The sequence below is a fragment of the Sciurus carolinensis genome, chromosome 10 (assembly GCF_902686445.1).
Source record: "Sciurus carolinensis chromosome 10, mSciCar1.2, whole genome shotgun sequence".
In the NCBI taxonomy this organism is placed as follows: Eukaryota; Metazoa; Chordata; class Mammalia; order Rodentia; family Sciuridae; genus Sciurus; species Sciurus carolinensis.
Window position 1 is genome coordinate 66,735,844 of NC_062222.1, and position 27,552 is coordinate 66,763,395.

General features: G+C 36.0%; 1 protein-coding gene across 6 annotated transcripts in view; it reads right to left on the reverse strand.

Moving 5' to 3' along the window:
* Positions 1-27,552, reverse strand: part of Herc3 (HECT and RLD domain containing E3 ubiquitin protein ligase 3) — a 116,050-nt gene that overhangs the window by 22,595 nt on the left and 65,903 nt on the right. For 4 of the 6 annotated variants that reach the window (XM_047565678.1, XM_047565680.1, XM_047565679.1 and 1 more), the window contains 11 exons: positions 25,827-25,938; positions 25,139-25,328; positions 23,217-23,380; positions 22,973-23,086; positions 15,555-15,578; positions 15,373-15,462; positions 13,931-14,101; positions 11,657-11,800; positions 10,438-10,604; positions 6,159-6,225; positions 5,382-5,464 (listed from right to left, as the gene is read on the reverse strand). In XM_047565678.1, coding sequence (XP_047421634.1) covers positions 5,382-5,464; positions 6,159-6,225; positions 10,438-10,604; positions 11,657-11,800; positions 13,931-14,101; positions 15,373-15,462; positions 15,555-15,578; positions 22,973-23,086; positions 23,217-23,380; positions 25,139-25,328; positions 25,827-25,938 — 1,326 coding nt within the window. Of the gene's footprint in view, positions 1-5,381; positions 5,465-6,158; positions 6,226-10,437; positions 10,605-11,656; positions 11,801-13,930; positions 14,102-15,372; positions 15,463-15,554; positions 15,579-22,972; positions 23,087-23,216; positions 23,381-24,566; positions 24,730-25,138; positions 25,329-25,826; positions 25,939-27,552 lie in introns of those variants that run through there. The other 2 variants (XR_007110427.1, XM_047565683.1) reach the window with 2 other exon arrangements.

Consider the following 27,552-nt stretch of genomic DNA (forward strand, 5'->3'; position numbering starts at 1 on the left):
ATAATATGGGCTCCTTCTTGTGATCTTATATATATTTTGATTTGGGCCCACAGTCACTGTATAGTGCTCATGGCCCTGGTTATTTTCTAAATAACTAATATAATAAGATTAAAGGATTTTGCCTTTTGTCCTTGGCTCTGCCACAGCTTCAGAATACAGTTGATTTAGACTGCAGAAGTAGGTCTCAAAAAGCAAAAATCTCTTTCTGGCCTTCTACTGCCCTTTTTACACATAAGAAATTATTTCTATTCCCGAAGGCAGGTTCATAGAAACTAAAAAAAACACTCTGATTTTCCCGTCTTGAAAGCTGGCCATAAAAAAATTCTCCGGCAGGCCATCGTGGGGCAAACTTACAGTTTGTGTGCTCGAGAGGCTAAGGTGGGAGGATCACTTGAGTTCAAGAGTTGAGACAACATGGGGAGACCCTGCCTCCAAAACAAAAATGAAAACAAATTCTCTGATTTATTTGATAGATCATAAGACCCTTTTTCAAGAACGGGTCTTGCCCCATACCTGGGAGGAGGGAATATCGCTCAGGCAAGAAGACAGGCCTTTCTGGATTTCCCTACTCGGTCGTTAAATCATACCCTTTGTATGTAATCACATTTCTACATGGTTGACCATGCCTATAAAATGAAATCTCCATCAAAACCCAGAAGGACAGGGTTCAGAGAACTTCTGGACAGCTGAACACACAGAAGCTCCACACTCTCTCTCATACCTCATCCTATGCTTCTCTTAATTTATATCCCTTCTAACATCCTTTATAATAAGCCAATAAACGTAAGTATGTGTTTCCCCGAGTTCTATGATAAGCTCAAGTAAATTAATTGAGCACAGGTAAAAAAACCTAGGGCTTGTAACTAGCATCTGACCAGGCTGCCTCTGACCTGTGGGATCTGAACTGAATTAGATTAGAGAATGTCCAGCTGGAATCTGCTGTAGAACTCATTGCATGCTTACTAAAAGGACAAAAATTCCACACCTTTTGGGGTCACAGAAGTAATCTGTGTTGTGAGAGAACAGGAGGTTAAACAGCTTATTTTTCCTTCCATTACCTTACAAGTACCCTTCTTGATTTATGTATTATTTTTAAAAGAAAATATGTATTATTTATGTATTATCTTTAAAAGAATCTATGTCTTATCAGAACATCTTTATCATAGATGTTCTGTAAGAGCAGTAGTGAAGTCAAAGAAAGGCAAACAACTGAAAAGCAACAGAAAAAAATCTGCATGCCTTTTAAACAAACACATGCTAGGCGTTCCATTGATTTTAAACAAAACAACTTGCCTAGCATGTGGGTTCAATTCCCAGCACTGAAAAAAGAAAATTTTTTTGATTCTCAGAATCAGTGAAAACAGAGTTGAGCAATGTCCACAACAGTGGAGAATGAGGCAAAGAGCCATGGACCCACTTCTATCATAACACCTTTGCTTCACAAACAACGGGTGATTTCTTATTATCTGCTGAATGAAGTCTCACTTCTTTAATTTCCAAAGTCTTCTGTAATCTAATCCTGTAGGCAAGCCAATGTCATTTGTTCAAATGAAGCTTTTGCCAGTATGTCCCTAACCAATACCCATCTTCCACTTACTGTTCTCTGCCTGAAGTAGCAACCCAGATTCATGCACCCCTTTACAGAGCTTTCATTCTTATGTCCATTCCACTACTTTCTACCATTCAAATCTCAGTAGGCTTCTAAACCTAGCTCTATCCCCAATCTGTTCTCTTAGATGCATATGTTCAAGTTGATTTCTCTGAATGCCTTCAGATTCGACCACTCAATTTAGTCTTCATGTTCCACTTATGGTTCCATGAGACGAGATTATCACCCTAAATAAACTGTTATATTTCAATATTCCTGCACAGTTTGTCTTCCAAATGTTGAGTCAATTCAACTGTTGATTCAAAGAAATGTCTGTTGAATAAGGAGAGAGACAGTGAGAGTGACAGGAACAGAGAGAGAAGCAGATACAAAGAAGAAAAACTCAGAAAGACAAAACACAGCAAAAATGACAGAGACAAAAAGTAGGCTAAGAGAAATTAATTGATAAAGATACAAACAGGACTTCTAAGACCCAACAACCTTGACTACAGACTATGTCACAAGCTGCCTATGCCTGTACTAGTTCACTCTTTTCCCCACCCAGTATGCTGAAGCACACGATTCAGGAGAGTACAAAGACATTCTCATTGCTCCCTTCTTCAGACTGCCTGTGTATACCACTGTTAGCATCTAGAAAATGATATACACATTAGCTTTTCTAAAACCTGATGCAAAAGCTAAGACATCTTTTGCAAGACTGAAGGCTGTAGGCCACAATCTGCTTAATGACAGGGATATGCACAACATAATGCACCAAGTGGGCTCATTGTTGAGTGAACATAATAGCGTATTCTCACACAAGCCAAGACAGTTACTTGATGTGGTCTCTTGATGCAAACAAGCAACATGGTAAACGTAAAATGCTTGAGACTGCTTCAAGTGTAACATGGCGTACTCTTTTACAGTAAGTTTTATATATATAGGTAGGAACACAGTCTAAAATAATGATTAAAAAGTATAGTAATATACAAACCAGTTTAACATACTTGTTTCTCATGTTTCATATGTAATTGTACATGGCTGGCAGCAGCACTGCAGGCTTCTTTACACCACATCTCCACAAACATGTGAGTAATGTGCTATACTACGACATTATGATGGCTGTGATATCACTAGATGATAGAAATCTGTCAGCTCCATTAAAATTTTATGGAATCACCACAGTATATGCAATCACTCACTGAACTAAATGTCATTATGCGGCACATGACTATACGTACCTACATATGTATCTGGTACCTATGTTATAATGCAATCATCAAAATTAGGAAAAGAAATAATCTAAACCAACATAGCCATTTTATAAATCTGCTATATATTTCCTAATTCTAAAAAAATGTTTTCAGACTGGATGGGATAATGGACTTGTTCTTATTAAGAAAATAAAGACCTAAAAATAAATGCTGTTTAAAAAACTACCGATGTTACATACATGAAGGAAACTGCTTTTAGCTCTAAGAAATTCTTATCAAATAAGGATTTTTTTATTGCAAAATCTGAGACAAGACAAGACTTACTTTAGGTATAACTAACTAAACAAAACAATCATATAAAACGTCTTTCTTAAAATACATGTATACTTTCAGCTTTAAATATAATTACCTTGGTATCAAGCAGATATGCCAAAAGCAGCATATTCAAAATGAAACCCGCCCCCAAACCTGCTTTGTAGTCTGTTTCCTATAAGTAAGTTGTCCAAATTAGAAACCTCAGCATCGTTATCAATACATGCCTCATTTGTATCATCCATGTGTAATCAGATCTTGCCTGTTGATTATATGACCAACTTCATATTTCTACTATGTGAATTCTACACCTGAACTACCTCAACAGCCTCCTGATGGGCCTCCATGCACATAGTCTGTCTCCATATAGCCAAAGTTATTTTTCTATGTCCATATGGCCACTAAAGTTATCTTTCTAAAACTAGTATCAACCACATCTCAATCCAATCCCATCCAACCCCTTGATAACCTCCACTCTGACAATATCACAACCATCCACCATCCAAGTCTTAGCTCACACACCACAAGAAGTGAACAATCTTTATCATGTATCAACCTTGAGAGTCTTGATTCATATTATTCCCTTTGCCTAAAATTTTTCCTCATACTTGCATCCCTCAACATTGAATAAAAGTATTAAAGCCTCTCATCCTAGTTCCATGGCACTTGGCCTATCATTCCTATCATGCATATCAAAATCTACCATATACATTCATGTACATGTACCCTTCCCACCTCATCTTGAGATTCTCAAGGACAAAAGTTACTCATCTCCAATATTGAGGATCATGCCTGCATATGACAGGCTCTTAAGTGTTTATAAAGTGAATTAATTAATATGTATGCAGATAGCTGGTTTAATACAAAAGTTAACAAAATTGAGTTATCTTAGCTTCTCTAAAGAGATAACTCAGACTGTGAATCATGCTGAAAGTATCAATCCTGAATTTTCATGAGGCAGAAAATAACTTAATTTAAAACCTATATTATACATTCTCCAGTAGTAAAATAACAGTAATAAGTAAACACTTTGTGATATGATAAATACATAAATGCATTTTTTGGGGTTTTATTCACAAATTCTGGTTCCCCAAGGCAGGTCAAAGAAGTTCAAATCTTTGCTGCTTTTCTTTGATCCACCTTGTCTGATAGTAAATGTTAATATCACTATGTCATAAGGGGTTCTGTTCCTCACTGGGAGGATGGAATGCTGCAGAGAGGTCAAGAAGAATCTGAACAGATAGGCCTTGCTCAGTCTATTAGTATTAGATATGTGAAGAATCTCCATAAAAATCTAAAAGGACAAGGTTCAGAAAGCTTCCAGATAGCTGAAAATGTGGCACTTACTGGAAGGTGACACAGAGAGGGCATGGAAGCTCCCTTTTTCCCATACCTCACCCTGTGCATCACCATCCTTTGTAATATTCTTCCTAATAAACCAGTAAACATAATTGTTCCCCTGAGTTCTATGAGCCACTTGAACAAATTCATCAAACCCAAGAATTGGGTTGTTGAACTCTGACTTACAAAGCAGTCAGTCAGAAGCACAGGTAAAACTACATGGAGCTTGTGACTGCATCTGAAGTAGGGAACTGAGGCTGCCTTGGGGACTGAGCCCGTAACCTATTGGATCTAACAATATCTCCAGATAGAAAGTGTCAGAATTCAATTGAAATACAGGACACTAAGCTGGTACCTTATGCAGAATTAGTTGCTTGCCTGCTGATAGGGGTAAAAAACCTCATGCCTTTTAGGACCACAAAAGTAAGTTGTGAAAGTATTATGGGAGAAAACAGTTTGAGTTGATTTTTCCTTCTATGTACACAAATTTTTAAGCTATTTACTATTTCAACAAATTTTTGTGTCAGGCACTCTGCTAAATACTAGAAACTCTGGCCTAGATACTGGGAACTCATTCATTCCAAAATATTTTCCTGTAAACTATCTCACTTTATTCTCACAACTATCCCATAAGACAGTCAGGACAATTATTATAATTCTCATTTTACAGATGAAAAAACTAAGAGAAAAGAGATTGCTTGACTTGCTCAGGTTCAAAGTCAATAAGGTTAAGATCTAGAACTAAACAGTCATTATCTAAATCCAGATCTAGTGCCTGCTTTGCTATTAAAAGTTCACCATAATCTGCAAATTCTTGTTCTATCACCCTTAATTCTTCTGCAAAGGGATTAAAACATAATTTTAATTAAAAGTCAAACTGCTAAAAAATAAAACAGCCATGTTTATAGTCAGAGGTCAGGACTAACCTGTTATCCTTGCACACAGTCACTTTGTCTCCCCCAGGTATCAGTTTCTTCTGTTCAATTACTCCGTAGCTTTCTCGGCAGATCTACATTTAAGGCAGAAAAAGACATGCTTCAATTTTGTTTACCTTTTACCTTTCTAGAACCCAAATTACCGAGACAGACCTTAGGAACAAGTGTAACTTAATGGCTATTATCACAGAAAATTTAGTGGAGAGGAGTAAGAATACAAGTCAGAAAATATCAACACCTCAAAAAACAACTTCAAAGTTATGGGGTTGCCAATAAATGTAATCAATAAGAAAATGGCATGAACTTTAGAAAAGAAAAGCCTTGTCTGTGTCTGAAGTAAAAAAATTATTGCTTTTATAATTTTCCTAAATGCACAGATTAACCCTTTATCCAATATATTTACTGAACTCCTATAACACAAGATACTGTGAGTAAAATAATTCAATTTAGAGAAATCTGACGTTGTTTAATTTGGAGGGAACTAATGTTAATTTGACTTTTAAGCATGATGAAAGACAGACATAATTGTTTTTTGGTTTTTGTTTACTGGAAGATTGAACCCAGGGGCATTTAACCACTGAACCACATTTCCAGCCTTTCTAAAAATTTTTTTTATCTTAAGACAAGATCTCAAGTTGCCTAGGGTCTTGCTAAGTTGCTGAGGTTGGCTTTGAACTCATGATCTCCTGCATCAGCCTCCTGAGTCACTGGTATTACAGGCATGCACCACCATACCAAGCCACAATTGCTAAGTATAGGAATTTTTACCGTAAAATTGAGGCAGAAAGTTTCCTCAACATCTTCACCAGGGTAATCTAAAAGCTCTTGAAGACTCCTAATCATAGAATGACAAAAGGAAAAGAGGCAAATCAGGCATTGCAATAGTATTTTTAATCTCACTCATATGTCCTGAATGTTTGCAATGAAAAACTAAAAAGGAAAATTCTAGGAAGAACATTAAGTTCAGACTGACAGAAAACCATGTAACTATGAATGGAAGAGGATTAGAGCAGTAGACTTGAATCATTTGCTTTCCTACTGACAAAACACACTGAATTTATGAAAATTTTCAGATGGATTTTTACATGACATAATTGTGTTCTCTTAACCCTGGTATTGTTTGGAAGTATATACATGAAGGTGTGGCACTAAATGGTTCTAATGACTGCCTTCACCCATTTGTGTTAGTAAATAATCCAAACAACATTAAAAAAAAAAAAAAAAAAAAAGCCACAAAGTTATGTCATCCAGTTAGGAGTCTTAATGGTGGATTTGGGTCATAATCCCACACACCATAATCCCTAACACTGAAATCCTAAAAGATCAAAATCTCTAGTGTCTAAAATTCCTATAGTCTAAAATCCCAAAAAATGTAATTCTAGAAAAAATAATTAAAAACATTTTAGGGCTGAGTATGGCTCAGTATTAAGCCTGTTTGCCTAGCATGTGCAAAATCCCTGGGTTTGATCCTCAGCACTGCAGGGGAAAAGAAATTAATGAAAGGTATTTATACACATACTTTTAAAAAGCCAATTTGATTTATTGATTGTGATACCGGGAATAAAAAACAGAGCCTCATGCATGCTAGGCAACTGCTCTACCACTGAGCAACAAAGACCCAGACCTAAAAGATATTTATTTACACTTTTAAAAAGGGATCTGAGAAACAAAAACAGCATACTTAACACAAAAAAATTGGCAATAATATTCACATTTTTGCAAGCACACACTCAGGTACACTAAAAACATTTGCACAAGTATTACAGTTATAAGAAAACAAAACATTCATAAATATACAGCTAAAAATGAAATATATAAACAGATAACCAACTATGGTTGATAATTGTGAGCATCCAGCTATATAGCTGCAGTCATTTGAACTATGGTAACAGAAAACCTAAGTCTTTTGAGGAGATGGATCAAAAGCTGCAAAGGATGATCCCTGCATACACAGTTGCTCAAATAGCTAAGACCTTGAGAAATCTTACAAATGCAGATGAACAAAAAGGGGATCTCTTCATTTATTGAGGAAATTTCAACATTTTTATGTATATGCACAATGCTAACACAAAATTTCAACATTGTGATAATGTATTTTCATGGAGTCAAATTTGCAAAAATTGCATAAAATGAATAGACTCTCAAAGCCTCTGCACAATTTATACATACAGTATTGGAAATTATGCAAAGATGAAATATACATAAGCATACAGAATTGTGAAGAAAATGATGCTGACAACTTAAAATAGTGGAAGGAAAAAAAACAAAGGAAAAGAGCTCAGGGCTGCAGGTGTAAGTCCTAGAGTCCAGAGGTCAGTGAGCCTGGATTTCTACTGTCCCATCTCAGACAGGCAAGCTGGCCCTCAGTACCTCTCTCCAGGCCCCCTCCCTACCAATGGCTGGCTTGGCTGATGCCCACCCACACTGAGAGCATATCTTATCTATGTCATCCACCCAGACACACACTAATCTCTGGAAACACCCTCACAGACACACCTTTACCAGGTTCCCAGGCATTCACTGTGCCTAATACAATGCCAGTATCCCACTTATGACTGAAAATGGACTAAAGCCTGGGGATGAAGCTCAGTGGTAGAGTGCTTACTTAGCACGCCCAAGGCCCTGGATTCAATCTCCAGTAGGAGAGAGAAAGAAAATGCACTAATCGTGCCTCCAGAATCTAGCTTTCTACCCAGCCCTCTTATATGGTTTTTGTTTTTTTGGTTGTTGTTTTTTTTTTTTTTTTTGGTGCCAATGGTAATTGTTGTTTTTGGAATTTAAACATTCAGCATTTCAATCTTTGAGGACTGAAATTTTCAGAATTTTGGACTTTGAGGATTTCACCATGCAGGATTATGTTTTTTGGCATTATGGTTGGCACCACTTAATGGCTTATTAATGCAATATGCTCTATACATAGACACTTCATTATCTAAACACTAATGAACACTGAAGGAACATATCTTTTTTTTGGTGGTGGTACTAGGTGTGAACCCAGGGGCATTTTACCACTAAGCTATATCCCCAAACTTTTATTTTTTATTTTGAGAAAAGGTCTCACTAAGTTGTCCAGTCTGGCCTCAAACTTGCCACCCTCCGGCCTTAGCCTCCTGAATTGCTGGCATTACAGAAGTGTGCCACCATCTCTGGAAAAAAAAAATGTACTCCTAAAAGAAGAGTGTGTTTATATCAATAGTAATCATATCCCAACTCCCAAGGGAATACATTCTTAAAACTAGACCTCATTCACGCTTTCTTCTTTAGTGAGCTTCACTCTTACAATTTCTGTCAAGAGTTGCCCAGAATGAAAATTCCTAGTGTGGAATTTAAATCTGTTACCAGGTTAACCAGCCAAAATCATTACTTAAAATATATAATTCTCAGCCAATCTGGCAAAGCAAATAGCACACACTTCTGTCACTCTCCGGCCCTTTCTTTTAGTAATCAAAATTTAACACTTACTGGTTCTTCTCTGTCTTTTTCCTCTTTTTTAAATTCCTTCTAAATTTTCTCTTTCTCAGTGTTCCAACCCCACCTGCCCTTGATGGTTTCCCAGTATTGGTGTTCTGTACCAAGGATGTTAACAATCTCATTTTTACCTTACAGACTGCCTTCCTTTTGCTCCGCCTTAAAATCAGTACCTTTCTCCATAAAAAGATGATGTTCCCTCCTGCTAAAGCTGTCTTTTTATGTTAAGTGATCTTATGTTAACTAAAAATCAACACAGAGGCAGATGTGGTGGTGCATGTCTACAATCCCAGCAGCTTTGGAGACTGAGACAAGAGGACTGTGAGTTCAAAGCCAGCCTCAGCAACTTAGTGAGGCTCTAAACAATTCAGGGAGACCCTGTCTCTAAATAAAATATAAAAAAGGACTGGGGATGTGGCTCAGTGACTAAGCACCCCTAGATCAAAACCTGGTACCCACCAAAAAACAAAAAGTCAATGTAGAGAAACTCAAGAATAAAGGGGAATTTACGACCCAGAAAGAAAATGATATAAGAACATGGCCCTGCTACTTTGGAAAACAGTCTTATAATTTCTCAAAAGGTTAAAAATATAGAACTATGAATCAACAATTCCACTCCTAGTATATACCAATAGTAATGAAAGCTTATGTCTACACAAAAACTTGTACACAAAAGTTCAATGCAGTATTATTCATAATAGCACCAAAATAGAAAGAACCCAAATGTCCATCAACTGATGTATAAACATAAATGTGGTATACAGGTATGACTGAATATTATTTGGAAATTAAAAATGAAATAAGGGCTCATGCTACAACATGGATAAACCTTGAAATCATGCTGTGTGTGTACGTATATGCAGAACCACACACTGTATGATTCCAATTATGTAAAACAGTCAGCACAGGCAAGTTGACAATGGCAGGAAGTAGATTAGTGGCTGCCTAGGGCTGTAGTATGAAGACGATCATAGATGATGACAAAGGAGTATCAGGGTTTTGCTTTGTTTTGAGAGTGAGGAAAATATTCTAAAAGTGACTGTGGGATGGTCATATAACTCTGGATATAATAAAGTCACCGAATTATATACTTTAAACGGGCGAATTGTATGGTATGTGAATTATATGCCAATAAACATTTTTTAACTTCTCCTTTTTCAATACTCTGCTATGTCTGTACCATGACAGGTTTCAAAAATTTGTTTTAGGATAAGGAAGCAGAGATTTTATATTCCTGGGCAGCTATAACCTCTTTTTCTTTTTTTCCCTCTGTCCTTAAGGGTGACACAGGCAATGCTTGCAGAAAGTAGCTGTGCAGGGCTGGGGAGATAGCTCAGCTGGTAGAGTGCTTGCCTTGCAAGCACAAGGCCCTGAGTTCTATCCCTAGTACCGCAAAAAAAAAAAAAAAAAAAAAAAAAAAAAAGTAGCTGTGCAGCTGCAGCTTAACCAAAACGTAACAATGGACTATGAGGGCTCCATAAACTCAAATTCATGTATATGGTATTTTCAGCCTTTACTCGGTGTCAAAGGCAACTAGATCAGTTCCTTACACCCATCTGCATATCGTTTAGCTTTGTACCTTCCTTCAGTAGGTGACAGTTCCTTTAAATCTTCCAAGCCAGGTTTTACGTTCAGTAATTTCTTGTAAAGAGCCAATGGGAAATGGAGATCAACCACGGTGGAGTTGTAGATAGCTAGTCCACAGGTTATGCCAATCAAGTGAAACCAGTTGTGCTCTACAAAACACTTTTAGAATGTATATAAATGTGTTAAAAAGAAATGCAGAATTTGCAACCCTCAAAACACTCTACTATTTACCTGAAAATAATTTTAGCATAAAGGAATAGAGGTCACATTCATATTTAATTAACCTTTGAGGCAAAGAAACACCCTAGACAAAAATTCCACTATCCCCAAAAGATGAAAGTCTGACAAAGTTAAGCATTTATGGCTCTTCTAGTGATAAAGAGAACACAGAACTCTCAGCAATGATGGAAACATTTGTGCTGCCTCTTATGGTAGCCACTTGCCACATGTGTCTACTAAGCACTTGACATGTAGCTGGTACAAAAGCAAATGAATCTTTATTATTTAAGTTTGATTAAATAAAATTTAAATTTAAATTTAAATAGCCACATGTGGCTACTGACTACCTGTTGGGACAGTGAAGATCTGGGGATAAAACTCTGATAGAAAAAAAAAAACCAAAAACTAACTTATATGAATGAAACACCTTTGAAAACTTAACTCTCCTACTAAATTTTAAAAAATAAAGTATGTGTATCTATGTGTGCATGTCCATACACACACTATTATTATAAGACATTTAACTTATGTTATTAAGACATCTGAGTACTAACTTTTCAAACATCATAAAACCAACTTCTTTGTCACACCATATTTCTTTTACCCTTCATGGGTAGTAAGATCTGAATCTTACTTACTGGAATTGGCAAAGAGGTTCATGGCTGACAAAATGCAATATGATGTCCAGGTAACAGATACAAAATGAAGATTGGATACATTAGATATTTTAAGTTCTTTTCTTTAAAATTTATTTCTTTTAAATTATTATTTCTTTGCTATGCTTCCCTATGCAAAGTTAGAAATCAGGAGATTGGTCTGCCAACAAAAAAGTCATTTAATTTACACTGGGCATGTGGCTCAGTGGTAGAGCACTTGCCTAGCTGGGTTTGATGCAGGAGATACTGGGTTTGATCCCTAGCACTTCAAAAAGCAAACAAATAATAAACAAAAAAAAAGTCTGATGCAATCCATTTATGACATTATGAACTTACTGTATCTGAAAACCACAAGAGATTTGAATCCTGATAGTAGGTAAACATTCCATAGATTGGATTCAAAAGTTCTTTTAACAGCAAAAGGAAGAACTCCTTTGTAACACCACCAGCATCAACTGCTTCTTCCCCATCAAAGATTACCTTAAAATCATGAAAACAGAATTAATACTTCAGGGAAATCTATGGCAAGTTTCATCTTTTTTCTCTTTTCAAGAAGATTCTCTTCTAAGGTCAGGACTAAGAAAGAAGACATAACGGAATATAACTGATGGCAATGAAAACTCCAAGGTGTATCTGCTAATGACTGCTGCTGGCATAAATGTTTAACGAGGTACTCATAGATGCACACGATCTTTACTAGGTGCTCTACAAGATACAAAGAAAGTCAGAAGTTTAGCATATGTTCACAGAAAGTCTTCCACCTATTAAGGTGAGTAAGATAAACATAAAAGCAATATGAATCAGGCACAATAGTGCACACCTGCAATCCCAGTGACAGAAGTGGTTGAGGCAGAAGGATCACAAGTTCAAGGCCAGCCTGGGTAACTTGGCAAGACCTGAAGCAACTTAGAGAGACCCTGTCTCAAAATAAAATTTAAAAGGGCTAGGGACGTAGCTCAGTGGTATAGCACCACTGGGTTCAAGCCCCAGTACTATGAAAGATTAAAAAAAAAAAAAAAATGCAAGCCAACAATGGTGGCACACACCTATAATCCTAGCAATTTGGGAGGCTGAGGCAGGAGGATCACAAGTTAAAAGTCAGTTCCAGCACCTTAGCGAGGCCCTAGGTAACTTAGTGAGTCCCTGTTTCAAAGTTAAAAAGATAAAAAAGGGCTCAGTGGTTAATCACCCCTGGTTCAATCCCTGGTATCCCACCTCCTCAAAAAAAAAAAAAAAAAAAGCAATTTTAGAAGACATTTTACTTTCAAAGAGTAAAATATATTATAAGAAGTAAATGTTTTGGCACACAGAGGAAAACCATTATAAACTTGAGTAAAAGAATACTTTGTGAAAGAAATACTCTCAAAAGGGTTCTTGAAGTCACTGAAGCATGTGGAAGGAAAGAGAGCATACTAAGCAGACAGAAACATGGGCTCCCTGACTGGTTATAAATAGGCATGCTGCTTGCAAGCACAAGGCCCTGGGTTCAATCCCCAGCACCGCAAAAAAAAAAAAAATAGGCATGCTGGACCCATAATGGTCATTAAGAGTAACGACTACAGCAAACCAACAAATGATACTGAGTTTACTACATGCTGAGAATTAAAAAGCTATTAAACTAAACTTCAAAACAGCCTTATGCATAAGAATTATCATTATCCCCATTTTACAGATAACAGCTCAGGCCTGGAGCTAAAGACAACATTTGAAATAGCTTATACTTTAAGATGTGTTCAAAGCTGTCTACAGCAGAACAAGAATAAAGGTGGGGACAAATACTAGGACTCTGATTACAAATGCCAGCAGGAGACAACTCAGATATGCTACAAAGCAAGGGCGGCCCCATCTAGATTACCGATCAAAAACAGCAACAAAAAGAAAAGCAACATCAAAATATAAACCAGAAGTTGTAGGGAGAACAACTAGGCAGATTGATGGAACTGATGCTACTTACTAGACATTTTGGAAAGCATAACAATATTATGGAAATAATCAGCCTCATTTCTTTCCTGTTATGTTTCTAAAACTAGTGTTTATAACAGGATTGGAAATAAAAAATGAAAATCATCCTTTAAACAACTTCAAATAATTCACTAAATATTTCTAGGACACTACAGTGTACCAAGCATCATGCAAAGCCCTAGTAAAACAGTAAGGAGTAATACAAACATGTATGGTCTATGGGAAAAGATGATTTCTTCATTTAATAAGTTTAGATTGCTAAATTTGCCTATCTGAACAGGCCATCAACTTCATATACAATTTTACAACTTGACATTTTTCTGTTTTATGTTCTCTTAAATCTCTGACATTCAAACCTTCCTAGGTACCCAGTTGAAGCTTTACTTTTTGTTGTTTGCTTGTTTTTATTCTAGAGTACAACAAAGACAGCAGAAGCAAAACCCTATCATTCTTTAAATAATCCACTAGTATTTTTAATTTGATGTTACATTGAGATGTTTGGTGATTTGACACAAGGAGGTGATAAAATTCTTGTAAAATGAAAGAAATTTATGACTGCACTTCACAATTTTAATAAGATCTTTACTGTTTTCACTGCTTAATGAAAACTTATGAAGGCATTTAGAGGAATACACTAGAGGAGCTCACTTTGAGAGGCTTTTTCAAATCAATATCAGAATGAATGCTCAACTCTCTTAGGGCATCTCCAACAAGGTTGTTCCTGCGAACGTGAAGGACCAGGAAGGGGCTTCTGGCCAGCAGAGGCTCCAGAGTGAGAAGCATAAAGACGTTCTGCAGATTGGCTCCATTGACCGCCACCTGGAAGAGCATGTGCAAAATACAGTTACTCCAGAGTACTCCTGTGAGTGGAGAGAACAGCTAACTATGCCTTGGCATATGCTCAGAGAGGTATAGCCATAGAGAAAGTTGTACCTTGGAACCAGAGAGGGCTGACTGCATTCTTTTGTCTTCCCCCTCCCACCTCTTAACTTACAATTTTTCAAATTACTTATGTTCACACAGCATACAAGTCTTTCTTATCTGGGTTTAGATTAACTGAAACAGTTTGTGAATCACATGATCTATAATCAGGTCCAGAAGAGTGATTTAGACTAATTGACTAAGACTAAAATACGAATGCGCTTAAAGAAACATGGCAGAATAGGTAAAGCCATGACTTTAAAGATGGCAGGAAAGAAACCTAATAATCATTTGTTGAAAGGTTTTCATTTTGTGAAAGGCATCCATTCCTCTGGAAAGCCTTTAAATTGTCAATGTCATGGATATATCACTATGAAAACAGACATATATGTATAGACAAAGAACTAGAGAGACAGAAAGACAAAGATGGAGAGACAGAAAGATGCATGAAGGTACATATCCATGAATAGTAGGAACTGATAGGTTTTGATTGCTACTTCACAAACATGTTTGTAGGTTTGCCAAAATTAATTATATTTTACAATAAAAATATGCATTAAAATTAATTAAATAAATCTCTCTAACTTAGGCTTCTGTTTAATAAAGATCACCAAACTCCGCTTAATTATTTCTTTCTCTGTCAGGGGTCAACAAGCTATAGTCCCAAAGATCAAATGCAGGTTGTTGCCTGTTTCTGCATAGCTCTCATGCTAAAAATGGTTTTTAAGTACTTAAGTGATCAGGAAAAAATAAATAAAATTAAAGGAATAAATAATATTTTCTCATATAAAGAATATACAGAATTCAAATTTCAATGTACATAAAGTTTTGTTCAAATACTGCCACTTATTCATACTTATCCATTTATTAATGTTTATCACTGCTTTTGTGTGACAATAGAGATGAATGGTAACAGAGACCATATGGCCCTCAGTCTATAATATTTACCATGTGGCTTTTACAGAAACTATCTGCCACCCTTGTACTATATAAATGTATATTCATGTATGTGTATTATAATCAAAATTACTGAAAAAATATAGAACTATCTTAACAGTTATAATGGAGTCCCACTCAGATATTCCTATTAGGAAAACTTACAACAATGTCTAGAATTTTAAAAAACAACAACAAAAAGAGAAAAACATTTTTTTTTTTAAATATGATACCTGCATCTGTAGTTCAGCATCAGTCTGTAACATTTTGGTCTTGGCTTGGGCATCAAAAATGAAAGGATAGGAACAAAGTGTTACAGCATCCTAGAATAAAACATAGTATTGGCAGTGTTACAATATTGTACAGAGAATACTATTAGAAAAACATATAAGAAAATTTTAAAAGGATCATTTACCTGTATTATAGATGGTCTAGCCTTCTGTGTAAAGAAAAATAAAAAGTCTCTTACTTGGATTATAAAACCTGAATTTTTAACCCCCCAAATGTAAACTATGAAAACAAAACATAAAACCTATCTGACTATTCAAGTCATGGAACTTTAATGGCAAAAAATAGATGCTTTGATGGACAAAGAAAAAGAGTTAAAAAAATTTTTTTTAAGTTTTAAAGGACCTTTAAAAGTCACTTCACTAACTGTCCATAATTCACAGCATTAACAGAATTCTCTTTATAAGAAATCTAATTCCAACACAGGAGATTTACAACCTTGACTTTATAGGTTAATTTTGCTGGGTAAATTGGTTGAGTTTTCTCTCTTATATATATATATATATTTAGACACTGATAGACATTTATTTTATTCATTTATTTAATGTGGTGCTGAGAATTGAACCCAGTGTCTTACACATGCTAGGCAAACACTCTACCACTGAGCCACAACCCCAGCCCCGAGTTTTCTTTTCTTTGAAATGCCTGGTAACAAAAATGTTTTACATTTTTTAAAATTTTGGAATATTTAAATATACATAAATGAGAAGTCTTAAGGATGGGACCCAAGTTTAAACATGAAACTTGTTTGTTTCAGATACACCTTATACACCTAGCCTAAAGGTAATTGTGTACAAGTTTCATGGTGCAGAATTTTCCAATTGTGACATCATGTTGGCATTGAAAAAGTTTATAACAGTTTTAAGCAACTGTTTATCAGACTAGGGATGCTCAACCTGTGATGAAAATTACATTTTATTTGTTAGCATGTTGCATCTTTCATCACACACACTTTAGAGAAACCAAGCATGTGGAAAGAAAAGATATCCTGGCTCAGCACTTTGCCTATGGAAGTGCTTTGCCTATGGAAAACACTCCATGAACGTGTGAATGAACCTATGGGTAAAGGACTTAACAAATATGACCACAATGAAGTATATCTAACAGGTATGTTATAGTTTTACATGTCAGGAAAAAAGGGAAACCCATTCTGAAAATCTGTAAAGTTAGTAATATTTGTTATATAACCTAACAGAAACAACAACAAAAAAATCATGTTGATCTGTACCAAATTTCTCAAACAAACAAAACCATGGATTTGTCCTGAGATCTGCAAGTGATTTTTAAAAATGATTTCCTAAACATATAAAAACATTCTGAATGACTTCCTCATAATTGTGTTATCACATAATTTACATTTATTTTTAATGTCTACTAACAGTGCCACATAAATAGTTATTTGTTCAAAGGTAATGAGAAAAGAGAAAGCAATCTTGCCAGGTAAATGTTTCACACTTCCAAAGAAAAGGCCAGGCTTACTGTATGAATGAGGTTTAACAGCAGATGAGAGGAGGAAGGAGCCAAGTCATCTCAGCCTTACAGGCGTGGAACTCAGGAGCTACACCTGACAGTGCAGGTGGTCCCAGTGCCCAAAGCAAGAGGCTTTAGGTCTCAGAAGACATTCTTGCTCATCACATTAAGACAGTAAGGTTAATATGCATTTTATTCAGTTTAAAGTTTTGTTCCATTAAATCTGTGAATTTGTTTTTTGTAATAATTGTTTAAATACATGAATAAGAAATGTAAACCTCCTTTTATGTAAAAGGAAATTAGGTTGCTTTTGCTAAAAGCAGTGACTCTTCATTTAGGCCTGCAGGCTAGTGGGTAACAAAAAGCAGGATAAAGTTGGGCATTTCTGCCTTTATTTGTATCTGTTTCCTTTATTACTTAAACTTTGGGTTAGGTTCCTGCTCAACTCTGCATGTGGGCATGTTAATAACTTAAGGAGTGTTATACAAGGTTATTAGGCCAAAATTTACCTAACTCACCTCATTCTCCCTTCCAGACTGAGGACACCAAGATAAGAGTAAGGTATTTTCAAAATTTGCAGAGATGTTTCACTGCCCAACCCCTGGTGTGGCACCTAGACATCTCCAGTCACTGCCCTAAACCTGAAGTCACACTGGATTCCAGGAACAGTAAAACCCTGGAGCCAGATGGCTACTTGATGAGATCACCCTGCTAAATGGCAACAATCACCCCATGACAGGAAGAGGTTGCCCCTCTAAGGAGAAGTGGTCATGATGGGAACAAGCCACCTCACAAAACCAGTCCTGAAATAATGATCATCCAGGCCATGGCCTGATCTGTATGACTTCCATGCTACCAACTAGGCAAATCCCTCAGTCACACAAGCCTACAACCCTGCCTTTGTTTCTCTTTTCTATAAAACCTCAAAAAGTTTGTCCTCTCCTTGATGGCAGATCTTTGGTCACTGTACCCTTTCTCTGTTCTTCCCAAGAAAGACCACACTGATTAAAGCTCATTTCTTGCCCTTTGATTGGCTTTTCAAAATGGGTGGTCAGACCTGGTCTATTGGAACTACCAGGGCTGGGGCTTTTGCCCCAGGACTCTCTGGTAAGACTCATGCATATTTAAATAAAATCATCTAAAGACAATTTTAATTAAAATCTACCCAGTTAATTCTTTAGAACTAGATTCCTTTAGGGATCATGAGATGTTTCTTCAGACTAAAAAACAATCACCACAGAAACTTCCAGTTCAGTGAGACCAGGTATGGACTCATGCATACATAATCCAGGCCAATTTGACTTACTCTCATGCCTATATATCCAATTACTTTCAATTTAAGAAATGGAAATACTTAAAAACAACAATTGCGCTATCACATACCACCATGGAAAGTGAAATTATTTTCAAGTTTAGGTACCTACAAAAGATCCTGGGAAAAGTTGGCTTAAAACTGATACCAATATTTAGAATTTTCTAATTCCTCTCAGGAGAAATTAATTTACTATAAGTATTATTTGTTTTTTCTCAAGGGAAAAGATATTGAATATATGTTGGTAATGACAAGGTAATGATTTGAACAATTTGAGTGTAAAAAGCCACATGAGAGAAGTGATAATGAAATTGGTTAACGTGAGGACATAACTATGTATAATTCCTTAAATAACAAAGAGCTCAAGTTATTTTTCCAGAATCCACTCAAGGATGGTGCAAAGCCATCTTTTCAAGAATGAATATGCACAAAAGCTGCCAGCTCATTGGTCAATGACATTTGACATTACATACTCAATATCCCCTGTGCCAAACATAATTCCCCTGAAAACAAACTTATGACCTATGAAAAGGCATAAGAACTGTCTGTACCTGCCCAAAAGAACAATAAAATTTCCCCTTCTTGCCACCTAATCAATGAGCAGCTTCTTTCCTCTCCCTGCCTGTAAACTCCACATATCAACTTATCAGGGCAAAATATCTGAGCTTATACCTCCTGCCCTCCTTTCTGGTTATCTGTACAATAAAGCTCTTTTGTGTGTGTGTGTGTGTGTGTGTGTGTGTGTGTGTGCGTGCGCACATGCGTAAAAATTAGTGCCATGATATTGGTGTCTATGTTCATCAGGCACTGAGCCCATGTTTGGGTATCACTACAAAAACAGCTGTAGCATTATAGGGTCCTAGTATACCTCAACTTTTTAAGTACAGGTATTTTTATTGGTGTAATATAGTTACTTCAGCCATCAGCAGAAATTTTATGGCTCTCTTGGCTCTCTCCACTCCTATTCTGATCATTGACCATCCTCTCCCTGCAACCCCACCACAAGCCCTCCCTGCCCCCCTTTAACCCCACCTTCTGCACTTTTAGTGTCTTCCATCACCTCCCACCTGATTCTTCCCTATACTCCAATATCAGAGAACCCAGTTTGGGAGGAAGGCTGATCTCTCTACTAGAGAAGGAAAGGAGTTAAATTGAGGGCAGGATCACCATTCTCTCAGTTGGGTGAATTGTCTGGAATGAACTTCCAATTTCCTCCCATAGGAGCTACAGCCAAGGCCAAAGAGAAGCTGTCCATAGTTGGTGATCTAGAGATGTCTGCAGGGGATTTACCAAGGTAGGCAGAAGTACTGAAGCCTTAGAGAGTCAAGGTAGCAACTCTAAGGAAGGCAAAGGAGGGAAGAGCACTCAGTCAAAAGTTGAAGAAAAGATGAAGATCTCTTTATACATCTATATTTTTTATGTCTATGAATTTTAATATCTGAAAAACGATTTTACTGATTTTTATTTTGTAAATGTTGACTTTTTTAGAAAATGTATTAATACTGGCATTTCTATATGATGTGAAATGAGTTTGAATGATTTTTGTGCCACTATTGCTATTTCTAATCTAGAAGGATGCATACAGGCTAACTGGACATATGATCTTACAAGGCTGTTTCTCCTGGGTTATTCACTGCCCCAAAATGATTCTAATTTATAACTGGCAAAGTACTAGTGGACCATATTTCAAGGGTTCTGACCTGAAATGGGGTTGCACTGTGACCTAAGTTCACTTTTTGAAGTATATGAAATAGAAGCAATTGAGTAAGTAAATGGTATAGAACTGAAGAATTAGGAGTGATTTTTTTTTTTTTTTAATGCCAACATTTCCTAAATGTGCCTGTAACTGGGGCAGTAGGCATTTACACAAACACCTGCAGTACTGGAGAGAAAACCCAGTCACCTCTGCTTAGGGTTTGCCATGCTAACATGTGTACAATACAGGAACTTGGAGACAAAACACTGCCCCCTTGAGCTGCATCTCCTTTAATACAGCGAGATGTCAAGTTTTCTTCAGTTTTTATTTTTGAAGCATTTATGTGCAGTACTGAATTCCTCACCTGTGCTGCCCTCTATAGGAGCTTACAATGACACTCTGTGCTATTTGGTTTTTAAGCACAGATGAGGTAACTGATTAACTGAAATAAACCATTATCACCTTTTCTTAAAATGAGCAAAAATCAGACTTTAGAACATTCTTTCTACACATACACGCTATATCACTTTGTAATTTTCATTGTGGCCTCTGCACTGAATGATAAACTCAGCAAAGGTAGACACCTTATCCAGGTCATGTCTCCATCCCTAGTAACCAGTCAAGATATATGACATACATTATTAGGTGCTGAAGAACTGCTTATAGCTATTGAGAGCTCATTATAATACCTTTCCTTGCTTTCTTCCACTGAAATCTCACAATACTATTATAATTTTCATTCACAAATAAGGATGGCTAGGCCTATAGAAATGCAGGGACTTATAAAAGTCATAGCCAGAAAACCAGAGTTGAGATTTGAATTCAGTTCTTTTTGATGAAATTATGTGCTCTGTACTATATACTACCTTCTCTGGTACCAAACTAAAAAATTAATTTTAAAAATCCATTTGTAGATCTTTATTTTGAAGTGGCTAAAATAGATTTTAAAACTTGTGCATAAAATGCATTGGCATTTCAAGCAAAACTCCAAGTATCAAGAAACTTAGGAGGTGGGTTGTAGCTCAGTGGTAGAGCACTTGCCTAGCATGTGTGAGGCACTGTGTTCAATTCTCAGCACCACATATAAATAAATGAATAAAATAGAGGTCTATCAACATTTTAAAAATATTTAAAAAAAACTTAAACTTCAATTTCTAATTGCACTGTATACAACAGATAAAATTTCACAGAAATCACAAAGAATCACACACCAAATTCAGCTAATTTTCTATCTTTCCATAATAACACCTTAATTATAGAAGAGGAAATAACGCATCTGCTATCCAAGTTCTGATATTTGGTTATCACATAAAAGTTACTAAGTACCTCCATTCAGAGACTACAGTCATGTTAATCTAGATTTGTAACATGAGCAACTTCTTTTTCAGGATCAAAAAGAATGTTCAAAATTACTGAGTTGGTGGAAGAATTGTTTAACTTCTCCACTTCCTCACCTGGAAACAAAACAGTTGGCCTAAATAGTTTATAAGCCTGATTTTAGTGCTTAGCATTTTATTACTCAATGAAAAAAAAATCACAAAATGATAAAACAGAAAAGTATATCTTTTACAATTTCTAAATTCAGTGAGAAAAGAATTCTTTGCTACCTCTATGTTAAATTTCCATGTCAACCCATTAGAACACTAAATATTTTTTTTCAGGGTAATCATGAAGTCTTTTAAAATTACAATGCCATCAATTTTTAAAATTCTCCACAGAAAAAATACAACTTCGTGTCATATATTATCTGGTCATATATTATCTGACAAAGGTCATATATTATCTGACAAAGAAAACAACTCTGCCAGTTTAATTAAATAAACCTATTTAAAAATATTGCTTTTGGAGACCACTGCTGAACTCCAAAACTTTACAGGGAAAATATCACCTTAATGATGCTGATGAATCTGTTCAACTCAAAAAAGACTCACCTCAGATGTATTTGCTGCATGTGGCTGCACTAAATACAATAACCAAATTATCATTCTGTTTTCTGACATAACTCAAATTTACACATATGCCACAGATGGGAACTCCTTAAAGAGCCTTACACATATCCCAAGCCAATCTGCAATCAAACTGAGCAGTTCCTTCCATGCCAGGGATGGTAGGTAAGAATCCACAGTCCCTTGAATGAATGTCTAACATATGTGAAAGTTGGGTCAGGATGTACAACATTTTCACACAAACAGCCCTGAATCAGAGGTGGCCTATAGGGTCTAGGCAGCTGGCACATAACAACTAAAGTAGGTTAGCTATCAGTAGACGATAATTAGCAAATGATACCTTCCTCAATGTCAGGGAAAAATCAATCTGCAGTGGGGACACATAAAGCCTCATCTAAAGAGCCACCACTGAACTCTAGCCAGTTGGTGCCATCTGGGACGACAGGCTGTGTTGCCAGATCTTCCAAGTTTCAAGAAAAGCTGGAAATTCATATTTTCATATGCCTAGATTTTTTAAAATTGTGGTTAAAAAATAAACACATAAAATTTACCATATTCACCATTTTTAAATGTGTAGTTCAGCGGTGTTGAGTATATTCACACTGTTGTACAATGGATCTACAGAAATTTTTTATCTTGCAAAACTGAAGCTCCACGTCCATTAAATAACAACTCCCATTTTCCCTGCCCCTGGCACCATTTTTCTACTTTCTGTTTTTATGAATTTTTACTACTTCACATAACTTGATTTTTTGCTTGTTTTATTTTTTAAATGTGGTCTTGGGGATAAAATCCAAGGCTTTGCATATGCTAACCACACACTTTATCACTAAGTTACATCTCCAGTCTCAGATACCTTGATTTTTTAAATGTTGATACCTAAAAAAATTCATAACATTCTGGGTGACTACTCATTTATTACTCCTTATGACATTTACAATTACCTAAAGCACTTCAAATATGAAGAATGCAAAATACAACTACATGAAAGACAGGCATGATACTACCAAAGTTATACAAATTATAGGGCTCCAATGTGCTTTTCTTGTCCTTATTTGTGCTCTGAAAGAAAAAAAAGAAAAAGACTAAAGGTATAAGATATGCTTTACATGAATTCTTACCATCCCTGCTTGATGCAAGAACCACATGAGGTAGTCTTCCTGAATGTCCACAAGACTGGAAATCTCAGGAATGTAAAATGCATCATATTCCACATGCTTCACTTTAAGATTTACCTGAGGAAGAACAAAATAAGAACAACTAAACCCAGAGAATGGAAAAACAGCTTCCCAGAGAACATCTCAGTAGGACATTTTATACTTCCATCTATTCACCCATCCCCACACTGGCTATTCCTATGCTCACCTTATATAATTTCTCCAAGAGCTTGAGAGCTGCTGTAATGTAATTGTTAAACAGTACAGGAATTAAGAATGTCTTTCTCCCCCTCAGTAGATAAAGGACTGCTCCTTTATAGAGGTTTACCAGCTTCATGAAATACTTTGGGCATACCTGAGACCACCAGTTATCTTAAGAAAGAAAGAGAAGAGCATTTTAATACATCATCTTGAGCAAGTCTTCTGCCTGCTAGCTAAAAACTCCTATGGCTAGAAAATACACATTAGACTAAATGCAGTTTCCCCAAACTGACTGTAAAAAGAATACATTAAAACATTTCTGGAGAGAGCAGCAGCTGCATAAGACTCCCTGGAGTTTTTATTTATTTTTTTCTAGTAAAGTTTGATCTGATTTTTTTCAAAGACTTATTCCAAAGGCTTATGTAAAAATTCAATTCCAAGGCTGCATTGGAACAAGATACAAATATTTGGGGCAGGAGGCATGTCTACTGTATCTTTCCAAATAGTGTTCATATGTCCTCATGCTATGTCAGCACTATTCTCAGCCATTCGAATCCTGAACCAGGGATGTAAAGGATGATGTGCCCTAAAAGTGAAAGCAACACAGAAAATATTCCTTCCTTCAATGGGCGTAATTAGTTGAAAAACTACATTTGCTTCTCTCCGAACAATGCTTTCTCATAATCAGACAAGAAGATCATACTGCTGCCTTCAACTTTATGAGAAATAAACTTAGCGATAATAAAATATTTAGACAATAAAATAATGTAATACCTGAGATTTCCTTTAATATATCCCCCATCAATAAAAAGTGAAAAAATAAAAATAAAATATCCTATTAAAAAATTAAAAGGTAGGTTGGGGGACAAAATAAAAAGGACCAAGTATTAAAAACTGTTCAGTTTGTGTGATGGGTACCTGCAGTGTTCTCTCTACTTTAAGGTATTCCTTTAAATGTCAATAATCAGAAGGTTAAAATAAGTTAAACATAAAATTGAACAACTCTGATCTCTTTTATGTCATTAGTCCTAGAAAAAGAAACTTTAAAACCCCAAAACTTAAAAGTCAAGTAATATCTCTTCAGAGACTACCATCTCTCTATCTCATTTCTGTAAGAACACCTGAGGAAATTTGCCCAAAAGGCTTTTGAGCTTAAAAAAATTCACTACTAACATATTACTAATGCTTTCAATATTATTTGTTTTTTATCTCTTGTGCAAATGTGAAAGCAATATGGAAAAGCCAGAAACAGGTCTCTTCACTTAAGGGGAGACCATGCTCAAGTAACATCCCAGTCCATCTGGAACACAGAAGTTACTGAGTTGCAACAAACACCTAAAAAAAATTACCAGTGGGGGAAAAAAGTAAAAAGCCGGGTGACAGACTTTCTGCACTTGATTAATAAAAACATCTCAGGCGCTACTCCCATGAGAGACACTCTCCAATTCACTGAGGAACGGAAGGTTCTTATCTCAGCAAAGTGTCCGGAGCCTGCAAAAATCAGTGTGGACTCAACTGTCCTAAAAAAGAAAAACAAAACAAACATTTGGTAAGTCCCCACTAGGTCATTTTCTGCCTCTCCTTTCTTGGATATCTCTGCATCACCAAAATTGTTCATTTCACTCCCACCCCCTAAAGTAGGAGAGACACTAATTCTTGAGGCACTATTAACTACACAAGCATGTGGGAGGGAAAAAAGTAGTTGAATAATCTGACTTTGTGATATTTTAAAATCAAATTAATCTGGCATGAATCATTTTAAATAACCTAAATAATGGTTCAATTTGCTCAATTAAAAACAGGGTTACAAGTTAAAGCTATTAAATGACAACAAATAGAGTCTTGAATCTCAATCCACTGAGAGCCAGTGGTTACACCAACAAAATAAATAAGAACAAAACCACTGGTATTAAATTTTAGCACATTCACCTAATACTTTGCTAGGGTTTGTATCCAGTCGCAGAATGGCCATGGCCAAGGGAATAGTCAATGTTATGTAATACTTGGAATCCTGGAGCAGGGGAAACTCAGGTAGTATTAAATAGATTCTCATTGCTTCAACATCTGGTGGTGAACTTGACAACTGGGGAATTAGGCAACTTTCAAAGCTGTTTAAGATCTGTATGAGAGAAAAGAATAAGAAATTCAGATATCCCTGATATCTAGTTAACTTATCTCTAAGTTCATAAGCTATTTGATAGACTCAACTCTTATTCATTCAGTATGCACTGCTATTGCTATGAACCAAGAATTGGTCCAGGCTCTCCAAATACATTAGAAAAAAAAGAGCCAAAGATTCCTAGCTATGCAGACCTCATATTCTGAAGGGACAATTCCTTAGAAAAATTTAAGCCAAAGAGAAAGCAAAAGGTAGGTCAAATTCCCAAAATGAATATTCTTACAAAATTAAGATGAGTTCAAGACTTGTCTTTTCATTTTTTTTTTTTTTTTTTTTGGGGGGGGCAGTGCTCAGGTTCAAACCCAGAGCCTCGTGCATACTATTCAAGCTTTCTACCACTGATCTACATTCTTCAGTCCACTTTTTTTCTTTAAAATTCAATTATTCAATTGAAAAAATGCATTTTAAGAATGCACATTATAAATGTAAGGAACATACCTGTTCTAGAATCATGGAGTGCTGAGAGTTCATTAACTTCTCAAATAATACCCTAGTTGAGTTCAGATCAATCCCAGGGATTTTGGGACTTGTTTTAAAGTGTTCATCAATTCTAAACAAAAATGGAACAGTATATAAAAATAATTTTAAAAAAGCAAACAACACACTGATAGAAATAATAAAACAAGTATATAAAACGCTTTGTCCATTCTGATCAGATTCAAATTTGACCTAGCAGACAAAATCCATAAGAATACTACACTTCAGGGAAACACAACAGAATATCTTCACAGGAATACCTTTTTCAAGATGATTTTAAATTTTCAAAAAAATTTTTCCCTACAGGTCAAAGTATAAGGACAATCATGTCAGGTTGAGACAACCTTGAAGGTCATGAATACATCAATTCCCTGATTTACTTTTGTGGGTTTTTTCCCTTTCTTCGTAACTGTGCTACTCTGGACTAGTTGTAGATGCTGTGGCTAGATGAAGAAAATCACTGCCTGTACAAACTGGTCCACTCATCACAAGGCGCAAGTAAAACCTCCTTCCTGAAATTTCTTAAGGAATTTAAAATATGAAGCAGACCTACAATAAATGCAAAGTTATTATCTCTCTCAGTTAACACAAGAGATACAATTTACATTCATTCACCCAAAGACTAACTTTACAGCAAATGTTTTTAACTCCCTAGCAACTAAATCATTTTTCCAACATTAAATAGTCAGACTTTCAGAGACTTAGAGAATGTCTCTTAAATTCCTACTCTTGAACATACTGCACTTATTAATTTACAAAAGAGACATCTATTTGCAAAACAGGCTTCTGTTTATGAACAATCAACACACTCAGAAAGTTTTAGCACTTTCCGACAGCTGTTCCAATTTATGAAGACATAAGTATATTTTTCTAACATTTAAAATAATCATATGTGTTGTAATTTAAATTGTCAAACCAAGAGGAATTTCTTGAACTTTCTCTGTTGAACCTTTAGTTGTCCTAAAAATAAGTCTGCCCCAAACTAGTTCTGGTGTCCCAAATGTAACTTTTCATATCTTAGAGATACTTTCTACTCTGCTGTTAAGAAAAAAATAAAATCCCTTTTATGTATATACCGATTTAAGAAACTGGTTTCCTATGCATATACTAGAAGAGTAGGCTTTCTGAAATAGCACAAATGTCAGTTTTTAAAAAATCTTTACCCAGAACCGTATGGAATCCATGGTCTATGGATGAATAACCCAAGAAGTCTGGCCAAAAGCCATTCCCAACCTTCATAAAAGTTACCCTTCTAGAATAAGGTTTCTCAAACTTGATTATTACTGACTCTGGGGACCAACCAATTCTGCAGTGATCAGGTAGAACTGTATGATATTTGGCAGCATCCCTGGCCTCTTCCTACTAGATCCAACAAAATACTGCTCTCCACTGCAACAACCACAAATGTCAGCAGACACTGCCAAATGTCTCCTACAGAACAAAGTCACACTGGTTGAGAATTTCGGCTCTAAAAGACCACCATCAGCATAATCAGAATACCTTTCCCTGGAAGAAAAAACTAATTACTAAATATAAAATGAATTGAATGATCTCATTCCAGCTGCCCGAACACACAAGTAACTGGCTGTAACCTCTAACTGGAACTGCAAAGAGTTTCTGAAGTGACCACCTGTAACTCAGGAACACATTTTGGGGGTATGTCTGATTAATTTTAGAGTTCAATTTG